General features: G+C 44.5%; 1 protein-coding gene across 4 annotated transcripts in view; it reads left to right on the top strand.

The window, feature by feature from the left end:
* Positions 1-16,844, top strand: part of fgfr1a (fibroblast growth factor receptor 1a) — a 57,805-nt gene extending 40,961 nt beyond the window's left edge. Inside the window, exons 8-18 of one of the 4 annotated variants that reach the window (XM_061907190.1) lie at positions 241-385; positions 1,664-1,854; positions 2,141-2,286; positions 7,451-7,572; positions 8,745-8,855; positions 9,062-9,252; positions 10,086-10,208; positions 11,741-11,811; positions 11,886-12,023; positions 14,053-14,158; positions 14,229-16,844. In XM_061907190.1, coding sequence (XP_061763174.1) covers positions 241-385; positions 1,664-1,854; positions 2,141-2,286; positions 7,451-7,572; positions 8,745-8,855; positions 9,062-9,252; positions 10,086-10,208; positions 11,741-11,811; positions 11,886-12,023; positions 14,053-14,158; positions 14,229-14,405 — 1,521 coding nt within the window. In that variant the 3' untranslated portion in view covers positions 14,406-16,844. Of the gene's footprint in view, positions 1-240; positions 386-1,663; positions 1,862-2,140; positions 2,287-7,450; positions 7,573-8,744; positions 8,856-9,061; positions 9,253-10,085; positions 10,209-11,740; positions 11,812-11,885; positions 12,024-14,052; positions 14,159-14,228 lie in introns of all 4 variants that reach the window. The other 3 variants (XM_061907189.1, XM_061907188.1, XM_061907187.1) reach the window with 3 other exon arrangements.
* Positions 16,845-20,061: the final 3,217 nt, after the last annotated feature.

Below are 20,061 nucleotides of genomic sequence, written 5' to 3'. Positions count from 1 at the left end.
CTGGTGACGGGATGGCCCAATGTGGTGTTCAGCCAGACAGATCCAAGCTAACCTCCACTAACAGATTCTAGGGTGGCCGGGGACAAGTTCTTGGCTGTGGTTCCCAGTTTTGGTTGGGCGATTGGTGTTGGTGGAGGAGAACAACTCTCCTCTATCACTTTTTCTCTTTCAGAATGCCTTACTCATGGTTCCTTTCTCCCTATCGGGCCTCTTGTTGGGTCTGCTTCCTTTCTTTTCTAGACCGCGGGCCTTAACACCACAGACAAGGAAATGGAAGTCCTGCAACTGAGAAATGTGTCTCTTGATGACGCTGGGGAGTATACCTGCTTGGCGGGCAATTCTATCGGGTTCTCTCATCACTCTGCATGGTTGACCGTTTTTGAAGGTATCAGTGGTTCTGTCTCTCGCTCTCTCCTTACATTTCTCTTCGGTTCTTGGCAACAATCTGGCTATCTGCCTTCACGTTTTGTCAGAAATGAAAGATCTGGGAAAATGTGAGCAGAAGCTGAGACAGGTTGTTGACCTAACTTCCCTAACCCTCAGTATGCGTCCTTCTTCACTCTATGCCCTGCTGTGTTTGACAATGCCAAACAAATCACAAGCTGCCTCAAATCCAGCCCTATAGAAAAATGAAAATCACATATGTAAAAAAAGGAACAATCCTCATTTGTTCCAGATTTTTAAAATCATTGTTTGGCAGTTATGGTCCCATTTCACTTTGAACTGTTGAAACCATTCTGCTTTTTAATTGATGTTTGCATTTCATTTGGGGTAAAGCCAATTTGTTTGACAAGTGCTTCCAATGACATGTAGCGATAGTCCTCATGTCATTTCCTGCTGTGAGAGCGCCGTCAGACTCTGATAATTGGCCCTCTGTACTTTGTGTCTCATTCCTCACTGGAGGAAGTGGCATTAGTCCAATTATCAAGTTGCTTGTGGGTCAGCCTCTTCACAGAAGTGCAGCCGTCTTGTGTGTTGTTGTTGCAGCACATTTTGGTTTGGGATGGTGAAAGGATTCCAATTAGTAGCACATCCAATGTCATTTACCAGGAGAGTGCACACTTTTGAGTGCCTGTTACACTTACAACGTGTAATGATGTCCTGCGCCCAACGAGCAAAACAATATCTCAAAGCCGTGAAACAATCCCATCCCGAGCCAACATGGGCCTTTCTGTTTTGCTCGCCCGACTATTGGGGTTAATACCAGGTTATCCAAGTTGTTTATGGGAGGATAAAAACACAATCTGAATCCGTATCAGTTCCACATTACACTTCATACAGCACACCAGTGCCTAGTTATTGGCTTTTTCTTCAAGAATGATATTATCAGCCGCAGCAACACATCAACTAAGGAGTTGAGATGCCCGACACATATTGGGAACTAAAGCTTCACAACGTATACATTACTACTTATCAAGCATGCTTTGTGTGTGATGTGGGACTTTTGTGTATAACAACCATGCCTTTGACACTCTCCAATTGTTGCTATTTAAAGATTGGACATGTGGCTAAATAGCATTGTTTTTTGGTGGTGTTGCACCCACAGGTGTCAAAGTGGTTTTTACACACCGTAGTACGAATGTGGACGATCTAGCGTTGTTGAATAGGTTTTTTGGAGTAGGAGTAAGGTTGATGCAATGCTCCCTCCCCCACCTGTGTCTAGCCGTCCCACACTATTCTGAGGCCAGCCACACCTACCTGGAGGTGGTCATCTACTGTGTGGGCTTCTTCTTCATCGCTGTCATGATTGCCATCGTAATCATTGTCAAGATACGCACCTCCTCCAAAAAGAGTGACTTCAACAGTCAGCAGGCGGTCCACAAGCTGGCCAAAAGCATACCCCTGCGCAGACAGGTAACAGAAAGTAGATAGGGGGTTTGGAATATATTTACCTTTCAAATCTTTTCTATTACAATACCTTTTTTGTAAAACTTGTGTATGAGTGTATGTTGACCCCATAATCTTACTTCCATTGAGAGTGTGAAGAGTGCAAGTCTTGGCAGGTAGGTTTAGTGTTCTTTTTGAATCTAGTAAAAAATAGTGGCATTTGTAGTCCTGGGCTTTCTCTTGGCTAAGTTAGCTTTTGCAATCGCTGTGTCTTTCACTATGAGGGGAGTAATGTCAGGCTTCTTTACTTCAGGTCTCTGTGGACTCAAGTTCCTCCATCCACTCGGGTGTGATGTTGGTGCGGCCTTCCCGTCTATCTTCCAGCGGCTCCCCGATGTTGTCCGGGGTGTCTGAGTATGAACTCCCCCAAGATCCTCGCTGGGAGCTTCTACGAGATTGGTATGTCCTGAAAAGTGAAACTTTAAACAAGAGTACTACTTTACTTTTAGACGGCTGAGGTTTAGTAGGGTATGGTATATGTTCTACCCTTCAATTATCCAGGGCCAACAGGAAAATTGTGCATGCCCGATTTTTCCAGTTCCGATTCCACTTTTGATTCTGCTTAACGTAGTGGTTCTTTAACGGTTTTCTTATTGATTCTTATTTGGGAAAAAGTAAATTAGCATCAATTGTGTTTAGTTTAGAGCTAACATGACCTTAGCAAGCCAACAGTAAAGTCTTAAGACACACATAGCATATACAATAAATATTCTGTAGCATTTAACAAAATAAAACAGACGTGGAAAATACTCAAGAATGTAGCATTTATACAACATTTTCAAAATGTTTTAAGAATCTTTTGTCATCTCCCTAAAAATACATTGGTGACACTCAAACTATTAGAATGGTGTGTTTAGATTTACAAGATGAAACTATCATATACATAACATGATATACCTTCTTTTGATTTCATTTTGAGTATGATGGCTTACAGTTTATGAAAACCCTGAATTGAAAATCTTATAAAATGTGGGGTCTTCAAAAAGTGTAAGCCATGATCATTAAAACTACAACTAATATCTCACTTTGCATGTAATATCACATATTAGTTTCATATTTGAAGTTAAAGGGGAACATTATCACAATTTCAAAAGAGTTAAAAACAATAAAAAAACAGTTCCCAGGGGCTTGTTGTATTTTATGAAATTTCTTTTAAAATGTTACCGGTCCCCAAGTATCCCTAAAAAAAGCTTCAAAGTGCTTGATTTTCATTATTTGCGATGCGACTATCCATTTCCCTGTGACGTCACACAGTGCTGCCAATGTAAACAAACAATGGGAATACCACAGCAAGATATAGCGACATTAGCTCGGATTCAAACTCGGATTTCAGCGACTTAAGCGATTCAACAGATTACGCATGTATTAAAACGGACGGCTGGGGTATGAAAGTATTGAAGAAGAAACTGAAGCTATAGAGCGAATAGCTATTGACGCCATTCATAGCCATAGCATGGCCGAATAGCTGCTTTAGCATGGCCGGTAAAATGTGCGGACCAAACGATCAGGACTTTCGCATCTTGTGACACTGGAGCAACTTAAATCTGTCGATTGGTAAGTGTTTGTTTCGCATTAAATGTGGGTGGAAGGAAACGTAATATAGTTGCAAATGCATCTGCAGGTTATCCATACATCTCTGTGCCATGTCTGCTTTAGCACCGCCGGTAAATAGCATGTTAACATCGATTAGTGTAGCATGTTAGCATCGATTAGCTGGCAGTCAACATCAACAAAACTCACCTTTGTGATTTAGTTGACTTTATCGTTGCAAATGCATCTGCAGGTTATCCATACATTTCTGTGCCATGTCTGCTATAGCACCACCGGTAAATAGTGTGTTAGCATCGATTAGCGTAGCATGTTAGCATCGATTAGCTGGCAGTCACGCCGCAACCAAATATGTCTGATTAGCACATAAGTCAACATCAACAAAACTCACCTTTGTGATTTCATTGACTTTATCGTTGCAAATGCATCTGCAGGTTATCCATACATCTCTGTGCCATGTCTGTCATCGCCGGTCAAATGTGGAGACACTCTGGCACATTCAATGGGGGTCTGGCGGCAGACACTTTGGCATCTTGGGGCCAGTGGTGCAACTTGAATCCCTCCCTGTTAGTGTTGTTACACCCTCCGACAACACACCCACCAGGCATGATGTCTCCAAGGTTCCAAAAAATAGTCAAAAAAATGGAAAACAACAGAGCTGAGACCCGGTGTTTGTAATGTGTTGAAAATGAAAATGGCGGCTGTGTTACCTCGGCGACGTCACGTTCTGACCTCATCGCCTCCAGCGCGATAAACAGAAAGGCGTTTAATTCGCCAAAATTCACCCATTTAGAATTCGGAAATCGGTTAAAAAAATAGATGGTCTTTTTTCTGCCCCATCAAGGTATATATTGACGCTTACCTAGGTCTGCTGATAATGTTCCCCTTTAAACTGCTGCCATGAATGAACTTTTACACAATAGTCAAATGTTATGACTTTCACCTGAATAACGGAAATGACTGAGTGAAAAGTGGTTGCAGGAAAACATGCAACTTGTCTCCAAAATTCCCTTCTTGAAAATCAGCAGCACTGTGGCAAATGTGTGCAAGTTTTCAACACAAACGTAGTCACCGCTTGGACACTTCCTTGAAAGTAGACGCTACAGTACAACCCCAGGCGGCGGACGTGAAATGGAGAATGTCTCTGGTCTCAATGGCACAGCACAGAGATGATAGGCGGTCAGTTAGTAATCAGCAGTGTTACTCCTGCTGGGATGAGATTGATGCCACTTGCATTTATAGTTGAAATGTTTCAGCATATTGCTGTGATGTCCTCCTCTGGCTGAAGTGGCAGTCTTCTACTTTTTTCAAGTAGCAAAAAAAACAATCCTTTCTTGTCATATGTAGTCAACTCTAGACCCTTTGTTTGGGCCGGGCATTGGCATGTTGCTTTCTGACGTCACTACGCACCTCGCATTCTCCTGTGTCATAGTGTTTCAACATACTGCTGTGTCATAGTGTTTCAACATACTGCTGTGTCATAGTGTTTCAACATACTGCTGTGTCATAGTGTTTCAACATACTGCTGTGTCATAGTGTTTCAACATATTGCTGTGTCATAGTGTTTCAACATACTGCTGTGTCATAGTGTTTCAACATACTGCTGTGTCATAGTGTTTCAACATACTGCTGTGTCATAGTGTTTCAACATACTGCTGTGTCATAGTGTTTCAACATACTGCTGTGTCATAGTGTTTCAACATACTGCTGTGTCATAGTGTTTCAACATACTGCTGTGTCATAGTGTTTCAACATACTGCTGTGTCATAGTGTTTCAACATATTGCTGTGTCATAGTGTTTCAACATACTGCTGTGTCATAGTGTTTCAACATACTGCTGTGTCATAGTGTTTCAACATACTGCTGTGTCATAGTGTTTCAACATACTGCTTTGTCATAGTGTTTCAACATACTGCTGTGTCATAGTGTTTCAACATACTGCTGTGTCATAGTGTTTCAACATACTGCTGTGTCATAGTGTTTCAACATACTGCTGTGTCATAGTGTTTCAACATACTGCTGTGTCATAGTGTTTCAACATACTGCTGTGTCATAGTGTTTCAACATACTGCTGTGTCATAGTGTTTCAACATACTGCTGTGTCATAGTGTTTCAACATACTACTGTGTCATAGTGTTTCAACATACTGCTGTGTCATAGTGTTTCAACATAGTGCTGTGTCATAGTGTTTCAACATACTGCTGTGTCATAGTGTTTCAACATACTGCTGTGTCATAGTGTTTCAACATACTGCTGTGTCATAGTGTTTCAACATACTGCTGTGTCATAGTGTTTCAACATATTGCTGTGTCATAGTGTTTCAACATACTGCTGTGTCATAGTGTTTCAACATACTGCTGTGTCATAGTGTTTCAACATACTGCTGTGTCATAGTGTTTCAACATACTGCTGTGTCATAGTGTTTCAACATACTGCTGTGTCATAGTGTTTCAACATACTGCTGTGTCATAGTGTTTCAACATACTGCTGTGTCATAGTGTTTCAACATACTGCTGTGTCATAGTGTTTCAACATATTGCTGTGTCATAGTGTTTCAACATACTGCTGTGTCATAGTGTTTCAACATACTGCTGTGTCATAGTGTTTCAACATACTGCTGTGTCATAGTGTTTCAACATACTGCTTTGTCATAGTGTTTCAACATACTGCTGTGTCATAGTGTTTCAACATACTGCTGTGTCATAGTGTTTCAACATACTGCTGTGTCATAGTGTTTCAACATACTGCTGTGTCATAGTGTTTCAACATACTGCTGTGTCATAGTGTTTCAACATACTGCTGTGTCATAGTGTTTCAACATACTGCTGTGTCATAGTGTTTCAACATACTGCTGTGTCATAGTGTTTCAACATACTGCTGTGTCATAGTGTTTCAACATACTACTGTGTCATAGTGTTTCAACATACTGCTGTGTCATAGTGTTTCAACATAGTGCTGTGTCATAGTGTTTCAACATACTGCTGTGTCATAGTGTTTCAACATACTGCTGTGTCATAGTGTTTCAACATAGTGCTGTGTCATAGTGTTTCAACATACTGCTGTGTCATAGTGTTTCAACATACTGCTGTGTCATAGTGTTTCAACATACTGCTGTGTCATAGTGTTTCAACATAATGCTGTGTCATAGTGTTTCAACATACTGCTGTGTCATAGTGTTTCAACATACTGCTGTGTCATAGTGTTTCAACATACTGCTGTGTCATAGTGTTTCAACATACTGCTGTGTCATAGTGTTTCAACATACTGCTGTGTCATAGTGTTTCAACATACTGCTGTGTCATAGTGTTTCAACATACTGCTGTGTCATAGTGTTTCAACATACTGCTGTGTCATAGTGTTTCAACATATTGCTGTGTCATAGTGTTTCAACATACTGCTGTGTCATAGTGTTTCAACATACTGCTGTGTCATAGTGTTTCAACATACTGCTGTGTCATAGTGTTTCAACATAGTGCTGTGTCATAGTGTTTCAACATACTGCTGTGTCATAGTGTTTCAACATAGTGCTGTGTCATAGTGTTTCAACATACTGCTGTGTCATAGTGTTTCAACATACTGCTGTGTCATAGTGTTTCAACATACTGCTGTGTCATAGTGTTTCAACATACTGCTGTGTCATAGTGTTTCAACATACTGCTGTGTCATAGTGTTTCAACATACTGCTGTGTCATAGTGTTTCAACATACTGCTGTGTCATAGTGTTTCAACATACTGCTGTGTCATAGTGTTTCAACATACTGCTGTGTCATAGTGTTTCAACATAGTGCTGTGTCATAGTGTTTCAACATACTGCTGTGTCATAGTGTTTCAACATACTGCTGTGTCATAGTGTTTCAACATACTGCTGTGTCATAGTGTTTCAACATAGTGCTGTGTCATAGTGTTTCAACATACTGCTGTGTCATAGTGTTTCAACATAGTGCTGTGTCATAGTGTTTCAACATAGTGCTGTGTCACACTTACTACATGTCATTGTTTCCCTGCATGCTTGCAGTCTGGTTCTTGGGAAGCCCCTCGGCGAGGGCTGCTTCGGCCAAGTGGTGATGGGAGAGGCGCTGGGTCTGGACAAAGAGAAACCAAACCGTGTGACCAAGGTTGCAGTCAAAATGTTAAAGTGTAAGTATGATTTGGTCTTGTGTTGTTAGATCTGGAAGACATGCTTGCTCCCTCACTCAGCTGCTACTACATTGTTGGCTGTGTGTATTCTGCAGTTTTAAATTTCGCGCGAAGAGTCCTGTTGAAAATGTCGGTATGATGACGCTTGCGCGTGACGTCTCGGATTGTAGCGGACATTTTTTTCCAGCCCGATCCCAGCTATAAATCGCCTGCTTTAATCGCATAATTACACAGTATTCTGGACATTTGTGTTGCTGAATCTTTTGCAATTTGTTCAATTGATAATGGAGACGTCAAAGAAGAAAGATGTAGGTGGGAAGCGGTGTATTGCAGCTGCTTTTAGCAACACAAACACAGCCAGTGTTTCTTTGTTTACTTTCCCGAAGGTGAAGCTTTACTATAGAACAGAGCGGTCAAGCAAACATGGTTCCCGACCACATGTCAACCGGCAGGTTTTGGTGAGAAAATGGTGGTAATAAGTCGGCTCTTACTGTAGACATGAGTGGAGCTTGCGTCATTCCTCGTGCACCTGTTAAAGAGGCAGCTGCGTGGCTTCCCTCAGAGACACTGGCGGTCACCACACCCATGGCCACACCCCTCCGACTTTAAGGTACGACAGTATAATCTCACTACAACACTAGTAACACAACAAGCAGGTACGGGATTTTCCAGAATTATCCTGGTAAATGTGTCTAATAACATCTAAATCGCTCCCACAGCCCTGTCTCTTTTTTTTTTTTTTTCTAGTCTTTCACTCTTACTTTCCTCATCCACAAATCTTTCATCCTCGCTCAAATTAATGGGGAAATCGTCGCTTTCCCGGTCCGAATCGCTCTCACTGCCGGTGGCCATGATTGTAAACAATGTTCAGATGTGAGGAGCTCCACAACCCGTGACGTCACGCGCACATCGTCTGCTACTTCCGGTACAGGCAAGGCTTTTTTATTAGCGAACAAAAGTTGCGAACTTTTTCGTGGATGTTCTCTACTAAATCCTTTCAGCAAAAATATGGCAATATCGCGAAATGATGAAGTATGACACATAGAATGGAGCTGCTATCCCCGTTTAAATAAGAACATCTCATTTCAGTAGGCCTTTAAGTCTCAGAGCTCCAATGCTTGCTTCTGAGAAGTTGGGGTCCTCTAATAACAGTTATTTGTGACACCCTCCAGCTGACGCCACAGAGAAAGACCTTTCGGACCTTATTTCCGAGATGGAGATGATGAAGATCATTGGGAAGCACAAGAACATCATAAATCTGCTGGGCGCATGTACCCAGGATGGTAAGAGCCCCGCTGGTCACCAGCTGGTCTGACCATGGGTAGCTAGTATGTATTCATGGATGTCCTAGTTGTTACTCACCCTTGCCAAAGTGTACAAAGTAGTCATTCTAGGTGAAGATATTAATACATTGATTGAGTTATCTGCGTAAATAAGTAAGATTGGAAGAAACCTCCACTTAATATTGCCACCATCTTTCTGCTTGCAGGTCCTTTGTATGTGATTGTGGAGTACGCATCCAAGGGCAACTTGAGAGAGTATTTGCGTGCACGACGCCCGCCAGGCATGGAGTATTGTTACAACCCGGACCAAGTCCCTGTAGAGAACATGTCCATCAAAGACTTGGTGTCCTGCGCCTACCAAGTGGCCCGAGGCATGGAGTACCTGTCTTCCAAGAAGGTAATAGAAGTAATGTGAGCACCACCGCCCTCTCTCTAGTTCCTCTTCTAAATGGACTGGAATGTAAATCCACTCTTTGAACAGAAAACATTCCCAAAAACGTTAAAAAACAAAAACCCCAGCAACTTAAAAATGCTATGGTATGGAAATACAGCGTGTCCATCAAGCCTTTGAACATTTGAAGACAAACACCTTCATTATTTCACAAGCAGATACTGATCTTTTGATGCTCTTTTAGCACCTTTGGTTGTATGAAGCACTTTAAGGTCTGTCCCTGTCCTCAGAAATGTCTTCTGTCACGCCAGGTTTGACGGAAGGTACAGTGGACGTTAAGTTCAAGTTAAAGTACCATTGATTGTCACACACGTCTTCTGTCATGCCAGGTTTGACAGACGTGCCAGTGGAAATAAGAAAGTTGTGTGTGTCATCCCGTCCGCCTCACGTTGCGTAATAAGACAGTTGTATGTGTCATCCTGTCCGCCTCATGTTACGTAATAAGAAAGTTGTATGTGTCATCCCGTCCGCCTCATGTTGCGTAATAAGAAAGTTGTATGTGTCATCCCGTCCGCCTCACGTTGCGTAATAAGACAGTTGTATGTGTCATCCCGTCCGCCTCATGTTGCGTAATAAGAAAGTTGTATGTGTCATCCCGTCAGTCTCATGTTGCGTAATAAGAAAGTTGTATGTGTCATCCCGTCCGCCTCATGTTGCGTAATAAGAAAGTTGTATGTGTCATCCCGTCCGCCTCATGTTGCGTAATAAGAAAGTTGTATGTGTCATCCCGTCCGCCTCATGTTGCGTAATAAGAAAGTTGTATGTGTCATCCCGTCCAGTGCATCCACCGAGATGTTGCTGCTCGTAATGTTCTGGTCACTGAGGACAACGTGATGAAAATAGCAGACTTTGGGCTGGCGAGAGACATTCACCACATTGACTACTATAAGAAGACCACCAATGTAAGTGATGCCATGTTATTGGGGGACAACTACTTGTGAACAATATGAAGTGTCCCCCCCTTCACATATTATTGGGGGACAACTACTTGTGAACAATATGAAGTGTCCCCCCCTTCACATATTATTGGGGGACAACTACTTGTGAACAATATGAAGTGTCCCCCCCTTCACATATTATTGGGGGACAACTACTTGTGAACAATATGAAGTGTCCCCCCCTTCACATATTATTGGGGGACAAACACTAGTGAACAATATGGGACGGCGTGGCGCAGTGGGAGAGTGGCCGTGCGCAACCCGAGGGGCCCTGGTTCAAATCCCACCTAGTACCAACCTCGTCACGTCCGTTGTGTCCTGAGCAAGACACTTCACCCTTGCTCCTGATGGGTGCTGGTTAGCGCCTTGCATGGCAGCTCCCTCCATCAGTGTGTGAATGTGTGTGTGAATGGGTAAATGTGAAAGTAGTGTCAAAGCGCTTTGAGTACCTTGAAGGTAGAAAAGCGCTATACAAGTACAACCCATTTATAACAATATGAAGTGTCCCCTCCCCACATATTATTGGAGGACAAACACTTGTGAACAATATGAAGTGTCCCCTCCCCACATATTATTGGGGGACAAAGACTTGTGAACAATATGAAGTGTCCCCCCTTCACATATTATTGGGGGACAAACACTTGTGAACAATATGAAGTGTCCCCTCCCCACATATTATTGGGGGACAAAGACTTGTGAACAATATGAAGTGTCCCCTCTTCACATATTGGGGGACAAACACTTGTGAACAATATGAAGTGTCCCCCCCTTCACATATTATTGGGGGACAAACACTTGTGAACAATATGAAGTGTCCCCTCCCCACATATTATTGGGGGACAAACACTTGTGAACAATATGAAGTGTCCCCTCCCCACATATTATTGGGGGACAAAGACTTGTGAACAATATGAAGTGTCCCCTCTTCACATATTGGGGGACAAACACTTGTGAACAATATGAAGTGTCCCCCCCTTCACATATTATTGGGGGACAAACACTTGTGAACAATATGAAGTGTCCCCTCCCCACATATTATTGGGGGACAAAGACTTGTGAACAACATGAAGTGTCCCCTCTTCACATATTGGGGGACAAACACTTGTAAACAATATGAAGTGTCCCCCCCTTCACATATTATTGGGGGACAAACACTTGTGAACAATATGAAGTGTCCCCTCCCCACATATTATTGGGGGACAAACACTTGTGAACAATATGAAGTGTCCCCTCCCCACATATTATTGGAGGACAAACACTTGTGAACAATATGAAGTGTCCCCTCCCCACATATTATTGGGGGACAAAGACTTGTGAACAATATGAAGTGTCCCCCCCTTCACATATTATTGGGGGACAAACACTTGTGAACAATATGAAGTGTCCCCTCCCCACATATTATTGGGGGACAAAGACTTGTGAACAATATGAAGCGTCCCCTCTTCACATATTATTGGGGGACAAACACTTGTGAAGCAGATGTCCCTCTCCCACAGGGCCGCCTGCCAGTCAAGTGGATGGCCCCTGAAGCCCTGTTTGACCGCATCTACACACACCAAAGTGACGTGTGAGTGTCCTCCCCTTGCTTTATCTCCAAGTGGACGTCACGGGACTTAAGGGCTTCCTTTGTGCTGATTGCAGCTGGTCCTTTGGGGTGCTGCTTTGGGAAATCTTCACCCTGGGAGGCTCCCCGTACCCCGGTGTCCCCGTGGAAGAGCTCTTCAAGCTGCTGAAGGAAGGACACCGCATGGACAAACCAACCACCTGCACTCATCAGCTGTAAGCACACCTTTCACCTCCACTTTCTTCTCACAGCATTTCAATCATGTCATCTTTACTTGTTAGTTCCTTGGCCTCCTGGGAAGTAGTCTTTTAGCCAGCACAAGGAAGTAGTAACACCTTCAAGTCACATCTTAAGTGCACGGCAAGTTAGTGCGGGGGAGCTAGTATATGTACTGTATATACAGTATAGCTACATACAGTTATATATATATATATATATAAAGGTCAGGACAAAACAAGTCTGTTTCGCAGGTTTCCCTACTCTTCAGGGGATTTATTTCATTGAAGTTGTCTGACCTTGTTTTCTTCCACTTCCGTGTCTTAGTCCCAAGTATTAAGTCCACTTTGCATGCAGACCCAATCCCAAGATGTTAGATGGCAGTAGTGTAAAGGCTCCTGTGTTTTGTCCTGGCTCAGATGTAGTCTTTGCCATGAAGTTGAAGATGTCAGTGTCTTCTTTTGTTGAAGCTGTAAGTATTTATCTGCCAGCAGCTGTTTGACTCTAGTCTGCATCTCACTTGTAGTTTTGGTTAATGATATTTAATCAGAAGCATGTTTATGCATTTGGAAGAAAAGGACTTTTGAGCGCCACCTGCTTGCTGCACCAGACATGACATCACGTACAACAAATGTGGCGCTCTTTGATTTCATGTGAATCTGTACCCCTTAGTACCGTTGGGTTTTGGTCAATGTCGATAAAAGTACTGAATTTGGTACCTTTGTGTAGTTTGAATAGTTGTGATTTTGTGGTGTTGACAACTGCTGGTAGTGTGCGCGGTTCTTCGCAGAGCCAAAGGTTCTTCCCAGAGCCAAAAGTTCTTCCCTGAGCCAAAGGTTCTTCGCAGAGCCAAAGGTTCTTCGCAGAGCCAAAGGTTCTTCGCAGAGCCAAAGGTTCTTCCCAGAGCCAAAAGTTCTTCCCAGAGCCAAAGGTTCTTCCCAGAGCCAAAGGTTCTTCCCCGAGCCAAAGGTTCCTCCCAGAGACAAAGGTTCTTCCCAAAGCCAAAGGTTCTTCCCGGAGCCAAAGGTTCTTCCCAGAGACAAAGGTTCTTCCCAAAGCCAAAGGTTCTTCCCAGAGCCAAAGGTTCTTCCCAGAGACAAAGGTTCTTCCCAGAGACAAAGGTTCTTCCCAGAGACAAAGGTTCTTCCCAGAGACAAAGGTTCTTCCCAAAGCCAAAGGTTCTTCCCAGAGCCAAGGTTCTTCCCAGAGCCAAAGGTTCTTCCCAGAGCCAAAGGTTCTTCCCAGAGCCAAAGGTTCTTCCCCGAGCCAAAGGTTCCTCCCAGAGACAAAGGTTCTTCCCAGAGCCAAAGGTTCTTCCCAGAGACAAAAGTTCTTCCCAAAGCCAAAGGTTCTTCCCAGAGCCAAGGTTCTTCCCAGAGCCAAAGGTTCTTCCCAGAGACAAAGGTTCTTCCCAGAGACAAAGGTTCTTCCCAAAGCCAAAGGTTCTTCCCAGAGCCAAGGTTCTTCCCAGAGCCAAAGGTTCTTCCCAGAGCCAAAGGTTCTTCCCAGAGCCAAAGGTTCTACCCAAAGACAAAGGTTCTACCCAGAGCCAAAGGTTCTTCCCAGAGCCAAAGGTTCTTCCCAGAGCAAAAGGTTCTTCTCAGAGCCAAAGGTTCTTCTCAGAGCCAAAGGTTCTTCTCAGAGCCAAAGGTTCTTCTCAGAGCCAAAGGTTTTTACCAGAGCCAAAGGTTCTTCTCAGAGCCAAAGGTTTTTACCAGAGCCAAAGGTTCTTCTCAGAGCCAAAGGTTCTTCTCAAAGATAAAGGTTATTCCCAGAGCCAAAGGTTCTACTCAGAGCTAAAGGTTCTTCTGAGAGCCAAAGGTTCTTCCCAGAGATAAAGGTTCTACCCAGAGCCAAAGGTTCTACCCAGAGCCAAAGGCTCTACCCAGAGCCAAAGGTTCTTCCCAGAGATAAAGGTTCTTCCGAGAGGAAAAGGTTCTTCCCAGAGCCAAAGGTTCTTCCCAGAGCCAAAGGCTGGTGTGTACTTGAAGTGTCTTGGTGAAATCCTGCATCTTGTCCCTGGCGCAGGTACATGCTGATGAGGGACTGCTGGCACGCCGTGCCCTCCCACAGGCCCACCTTCAAGCAGCTGGTGGAGGACCTGGACCGCTGCCTGGCCCTGACATCCAACCAGGTGCGTGCTGTCCTCGTCGCAGCTCAGCCATCTTGCTTTCTTTGTCGTCTAAATGATGTCCCGCATGCAGGAGTATTTGGAGCTGTCCGTGCCCTTGGACCAGTACTCCCCCAACTACCCCGACACCCGCAGCTCCACGTGCTCTTCAGGCGAGGACTCGGTCTTCTCCCACGACGCGGGCGCCGAGGAGCCCTGCCTGCCCAAGCTGCCCCCCCATTCAATGGCGGCGGCCATCAAGAAACGCTGACACCTCAAAGGTTGAGACTTCCTGGGGGTGGTCCGCCCTCTCCTACATTCCCAGAGATGAAGACCTCCTCCCCGTTTGGGCAAAGGTTGAGACTTCCTGGGGGTGGTCCGCCCTCTCCTACATTCCCAGAGACGAAGACCTCCTCCCCGTTTGGGCAAAGGTTGAGACTTCCTGGGGGTGGTCCGCCCTCTCCTATATTCCCAGAGACGAAGACCTCCTCCCCGTTTGGGCAAAGGTTGAGACTTCCTGGGGGTGGTCCGCCCTCTCCTACATTCCCAGAGACGAAGACCTCCTCCCCGTTTGGGCAAAGGTTGAGACTTCCCGGGGGTGGTCCGCCCTCTCCTACATTCCCAGAGATGAAGCTCAGGACGCCGGCAGCTCGGTCGGAGCGCAGCTTCTTCTCTTTTTGCTGCCGCCGCCAGGACAGGTCTAAGAGGCCCCAGACGGGGGTCACATGACAACGTAGGACAGGAGACTCCACAATTGGCTTTTTCTTGGGCTTCACACACCAAATATCACCATCACTATTCTTGTAAATATAAATATGAAAATATATTTACACTCTACTCTTATTTTTAGGAGCATAATAGATGTTTTGTCCAGGAATGACTTTGACACATTCTTCAATATAATCTGTTTTTTCTTTGGTTTTCCAGCTTGAAGTCCCCTCGTTCCATGTCCTAACTAGCCAGAGAAAATACACGCTGGCTTTTCTATTTTTGTAAACATGCTTTTTCATTGTAAGTCACGCATGTCAGTGTCATTTTCAATGTTTGAGGGAGGCTGTGTCTCGGAGCGTGGACACAATGTCAAGTCTGTCCCGTCTGGTCCCACTGAGGCTGCCAGCGTGGACACAATGTCAAGTCTGTCCCGTCTGGTCCCACTGAGGCTGCCAGCGTGGTCACAATGTCAAGTCTGTCCCGTCTGGTCCCACTGAGGCTGCCAGCGTGGACACAATGTCAAGTCTGTCCCGTCTGGTCCCACTGAGGCTGCCAGCGTGGACACAATGTCAAGTCTGTCCCGTCTGGTCCCACTGAGGCTGCCAGCGTGGACACAATGTCAAGTCTGTCCCGTCTGGTCCCACTGAGGCTGCCAGCGTGGACACAATGTCAAGTCTGTCCCGTCTGGTCCCACTGAGGCTGCCAGCGTGGACACAATGTCAAGTCTGTCCCGTCTGGTCCCACTGAGGCTGCCAGCGTGGACACAATGTCAAGTCTGTCCCGTCTGGTCCCACTGAGGCTGCCAGCGTGGACACAATGTCAAGTCTGTCCCGTCTGGTCCCACTGAGGCTGCCAGCGTGGACACAATGTCAAGTCTGTCCCGTCTGGTCCCACTGAGGCTGCCAGCGTGGACACAATGTCAAGTCTGTCCCGTCTGGTCCCACTGAGGCTGCCAGCGTGGACACAATGTCAAGTCTGTCCCGTCTGGTCCCACTGAGGCTGCCAGCGTGGACACAATGTCAAGTCTGTCCCGTCTGGTCCCACTGAGGCTGCCAGCGTGGACACAATGTCAAGTCTGTCCCGTCTGGTCCCACTGAGGCTGCCAGCGTGGACACAATGTCAAGTCTGTCCCGTCTGGTCCCACTGAGGCTGCCAGCGTGGACACAATGTCAAGTCTGTCCCGTCTGGTCCCACTGAGGCTGCCAGCGTGGACACAATGTCAAGTCTGTCCCGTCTGGTCCCACTGAGGCTGCCAGCGTGGACACAATGTCAAGTCTGTCCCGTCTGGTCCCACTGAGGCTGCCAGCGTGGACACAATGTCAAGTCTGTCCCGTCTGGTCCCACTGAGGCTGCCAGCGTGGACACAATGTCAAGTCTGTCCCGTCTGGTCCCACTGAGGCTGCCAGCGTGGACACAATGTCAAGTCTGTCCCGTCTGGTCCCACTGAGGCTGCCAGCGTGGACACAATGTCAAGTCTGTCCCGTCTGGTCCCACTGAGGCTGCCAGCGTGGACACAATGTCAAGTCTGTCCCGTCTGGTCCCACTGAGGCTGCCAGCGTGGACACAATGTCAAGTCTGTCCCGTCTGGTCCCACTGAGGCTGCCAGCGTGGACACAATGTCAAGTCTGTCCCGTCTGGTCCCACTGAGGCTGCCAGCGTGGACACAATGTCAAGTCTGTCCCGTCTGGTCCCACTGAGGCTGCCAGCGTGGACACAATGTCAAGTCTGTCCCGTCTGGTCCCACTGAGGCTGCCAGCGTGGACACAATGTCAAGTCTGTCCCGTCTGGTCCCACTGAGGCTGCCAGCTTCACGCCTGTCTTGCCTCTTTGAAAAGCTGCCATGTTTGTTAGCTTCAGTCAACTTGCATCTTGCGGGCGTGACCTTCTTAACCTTCTACTGGAACTGCTCTAACAGGAGAGACTCCTGCTGCCAAAACACTTGTGGACACAGAAATGTCCTCATAAATAGACAACATGTAATAAAATGCTTTTTTAAAGAGGAAGTTGTCAGAATGTCCCGTGTAAAGTTCCCATTTCTTTATTTTGTCCGAGTGACAGGACAGCTGGCTTGTCTTCAAAGAGCCGGAGCACAAACAGCTAGTCAAAGATCATCTGGATGACGGCGCTGTCTTTAAAGAATCTGCTGCACAACACAAGTTTCAACTGAACTCGCCCACAATGATGCAAACAAAGAGTGTCTTTAAAGAATCTGCTGCACAACACAAGTTTCAACTGAACTCGCCCACAATGATGCAAACAAAGCAGGACTTAAAACGGAGCCTTGAGGAACACCGCCACTAAAAGTCAGCAAGTCGAAGAAATGACTTGTGAGAACATGTCAGCTAAAGAAAGGAAAGCAAGAAGACCTGACTTGCATTCATCACATTATTAGAACATAGGACTTGAAGAGGTAGACCACTTCTTTGTAGGCCAGTCTTCTATGTTTGCTAGCACGCTTTCCATGTCCTTTCTTGTCCTGTCCTTCTATGTTTGCTAGCACGCTTTCCATGTCCTTTCTTGTCCTGTCCTTCCTAATCTCTTTGATGTTGGCCTTTCTTTTCCCGCTGAGGTCTGCACTGGAAAATAAAAGCATCTCGCGGCCTTTTTTAATATTTGTCATTTTCAAAAGCGAGACATTGTTTGTTGTAAACAAAACCACAACATATGTTTTTTTTTCTGCAAGAAATGTTTAAACTGGAATATTTGATCTGAGGTCATTGGATCCTTAAATAACTAAATCATTGCTTTTGATTCATTATCATTTTTAAACAATGACAGTTAAAAAACAGACTTAAGGTCCCCGGAATTCATTAAAATGTTAAAAGTAAGTCATATATTAAGATATTTTTGTATTGGTTTCAAGGCTTAAATCACTGATCAATTTCACATTAATCCCACAACTCTAAGTTTTTCCTTTTTTTTCAGTTTTTACTATTTTTTCCTTACTTTGCAGCTCCTGGCTTTTATTCCAGTTTTTATGTCATGTATTTTCCAAATGTGCCACCAGCCTTTCAAACTTTAGCTGCTTGGTTTAGTGTTCCGTCCTGGCTGCTGCTTTTATTTTTGTAACACTTCCCCTTTTTGGCTCTTCTTGATTGGTGATCAGAGGACTGACTCACCTGCCTCTATTCACTAATCAGGACTACTTCTCTGCCTTGTGACACTGCTTGGTTGACTAATGTCCGTGGTGCACCTTTGGATTTGGTCTTCCTAGTCCTGATGAGAAGACCTTTTCTGCACTTCGCCTGCCATCTCTGCACCTTTGGGTCCTGCCGCCAGATACCACACACACACGACTGTGACAAATACAAAGTACTTTATTAATCCCCATAGCACACACACACACGACTGTGACAAATACAAAGTACTTTATTAATCCCCATAGCACACACACACACACAACTGTGACAAATACAAAGTACTTTATTAATCCCCATAGCACACACACACACACACACACACACACACACACACACACACGACTGTGACAAATACAAAGTACTTTATTAATCCCCATAGCACACACACACACACACACACACACACACACAACTGTGACAAATACAAAGTACTTTATTAATCCCCATAGCACACACACACACACACACACACACACACACACACACGACTGTGACAAATACAAAGTACTTTATTAATCCCCATAGCACACACACACACACACACACACACAACTGTGACAAATACAAAGTACTTTATTAATCCCCATAGCACACACACACACACGACTGTGACAAATACAAAGTACTTTATTAATCCCCATAGCACACACACACACACACACACACACAACTGTGACAAATACAAAGTACTTTATTAATCCCCATAGCACACACACACACACACACACACAACTGTGACAAATACAAAGTACTTTATTAATCCCCATAGCACACACACACACGACTGTGACAAATACAAAGTACTTTATTAATCCCCATAGCACACACACACAACACACACACACACAACTGTGACAAATACAAAGTACTTTATTAATCCCCATAGCACACACACACACGACTGTGACAAATACAAAGTACTTTATTAATCCCCATAGCACACACACACACGCACACAACTGTGACAAATACAAAGTACTTTATTAATCCCCATAGCACACACACACACACACACGACTGTGACAAATACAAAGTACTTTATTAATCCCCATAGCACACACACACACACACACACACACACGACTGTGACAAATACAAAGTACTTTATTAATCCCCATAGCACACACACACGCACACAACTGTGACAAATACAAAGTACTTTATTAATCCCTGGGGGAGATACCACACACACACACACACGACTGTGACAAATACAAAGTACTTTATTAATCCCCATAGCACACACACACACACACACACACAACTGTGACAAATACAAAGTACTTTATTAATCTCCATACCACACACACACACACACACACACACACACACACACACACACACACACACACACAACTGTGACAAATGCAAGGATCAGCCAACTTTTTTTTTTTTACTCTGGTCCAACTTAATCTATACTGGACCTCTTTAGTGTTTTTAGGAAAAAAAATGTTTTGGCAAGTTTTTTCCCAGGACAAGTTTGGTCCCTGTGCTGCCAGTTGAAAATGTTGCTGTACACGGCCTTACAGACAGGACTGATACAGTTCTGCATTATAACTCTAATGTTTCATGAACATATTGAACTATTTGTCTCCAGTGCAAGGATCCAAGTCAAGGCTGAATGATCGATGGAGGACATTTGATTAGTAGAAGCGGCCCGCAGGCCACAGCCGCCTGCTGCTGTTTTGCACGCACCAATACTCCCTCAGTGTTGGTGCTAGGGATTTTCAAAATGGCATCAAGTCGTAAAAATGGGGTCCCACAGTACATTTTTGGGGTCCCACTTTTTTGTAAGTGTTTTAAAAAACAAATGACAAATGCACCAATGATGCTGTTATATCTCACTTTCTATCTTGTGTTCTGGAAAAAGGTTGTCATAAACGTTCATTCATAAAAAAAAAAAAAGGTTCCAAAAGAAAACACAAGTTAATGTATTTAGTTGTAAAAATGTATTCACTTTCTTCTTTCCTTCATGGATCTAAACTTTACTGCTGCTGCTAGCTTTTAAAATAGTTTTATTGTAATATTTTCAGGATGTGTTCTATTTTTGGCCAAAGTAAGAAAAAGAAAACAATC

Source organism: Nerophis ophidion, linkage group LG07 (assembly GCF_033978795.1).
Source record: "Nerophis ophidion isolate RoL-2023_Sa linkage group LG07, RoL_Noph_v1.0, whole genome shotgun sequence".
NCBI classification, from domain to species: domain Eukaryota; kingdom Metazoa; phylum Chordata; class Actinopteri; order Syngnathiformes; family Syngnathidae; genus Nerophis; species Nerophis ophidion.
This window is presented reverse-complemented; position numbering and strand designations above follow the sequence as displayed.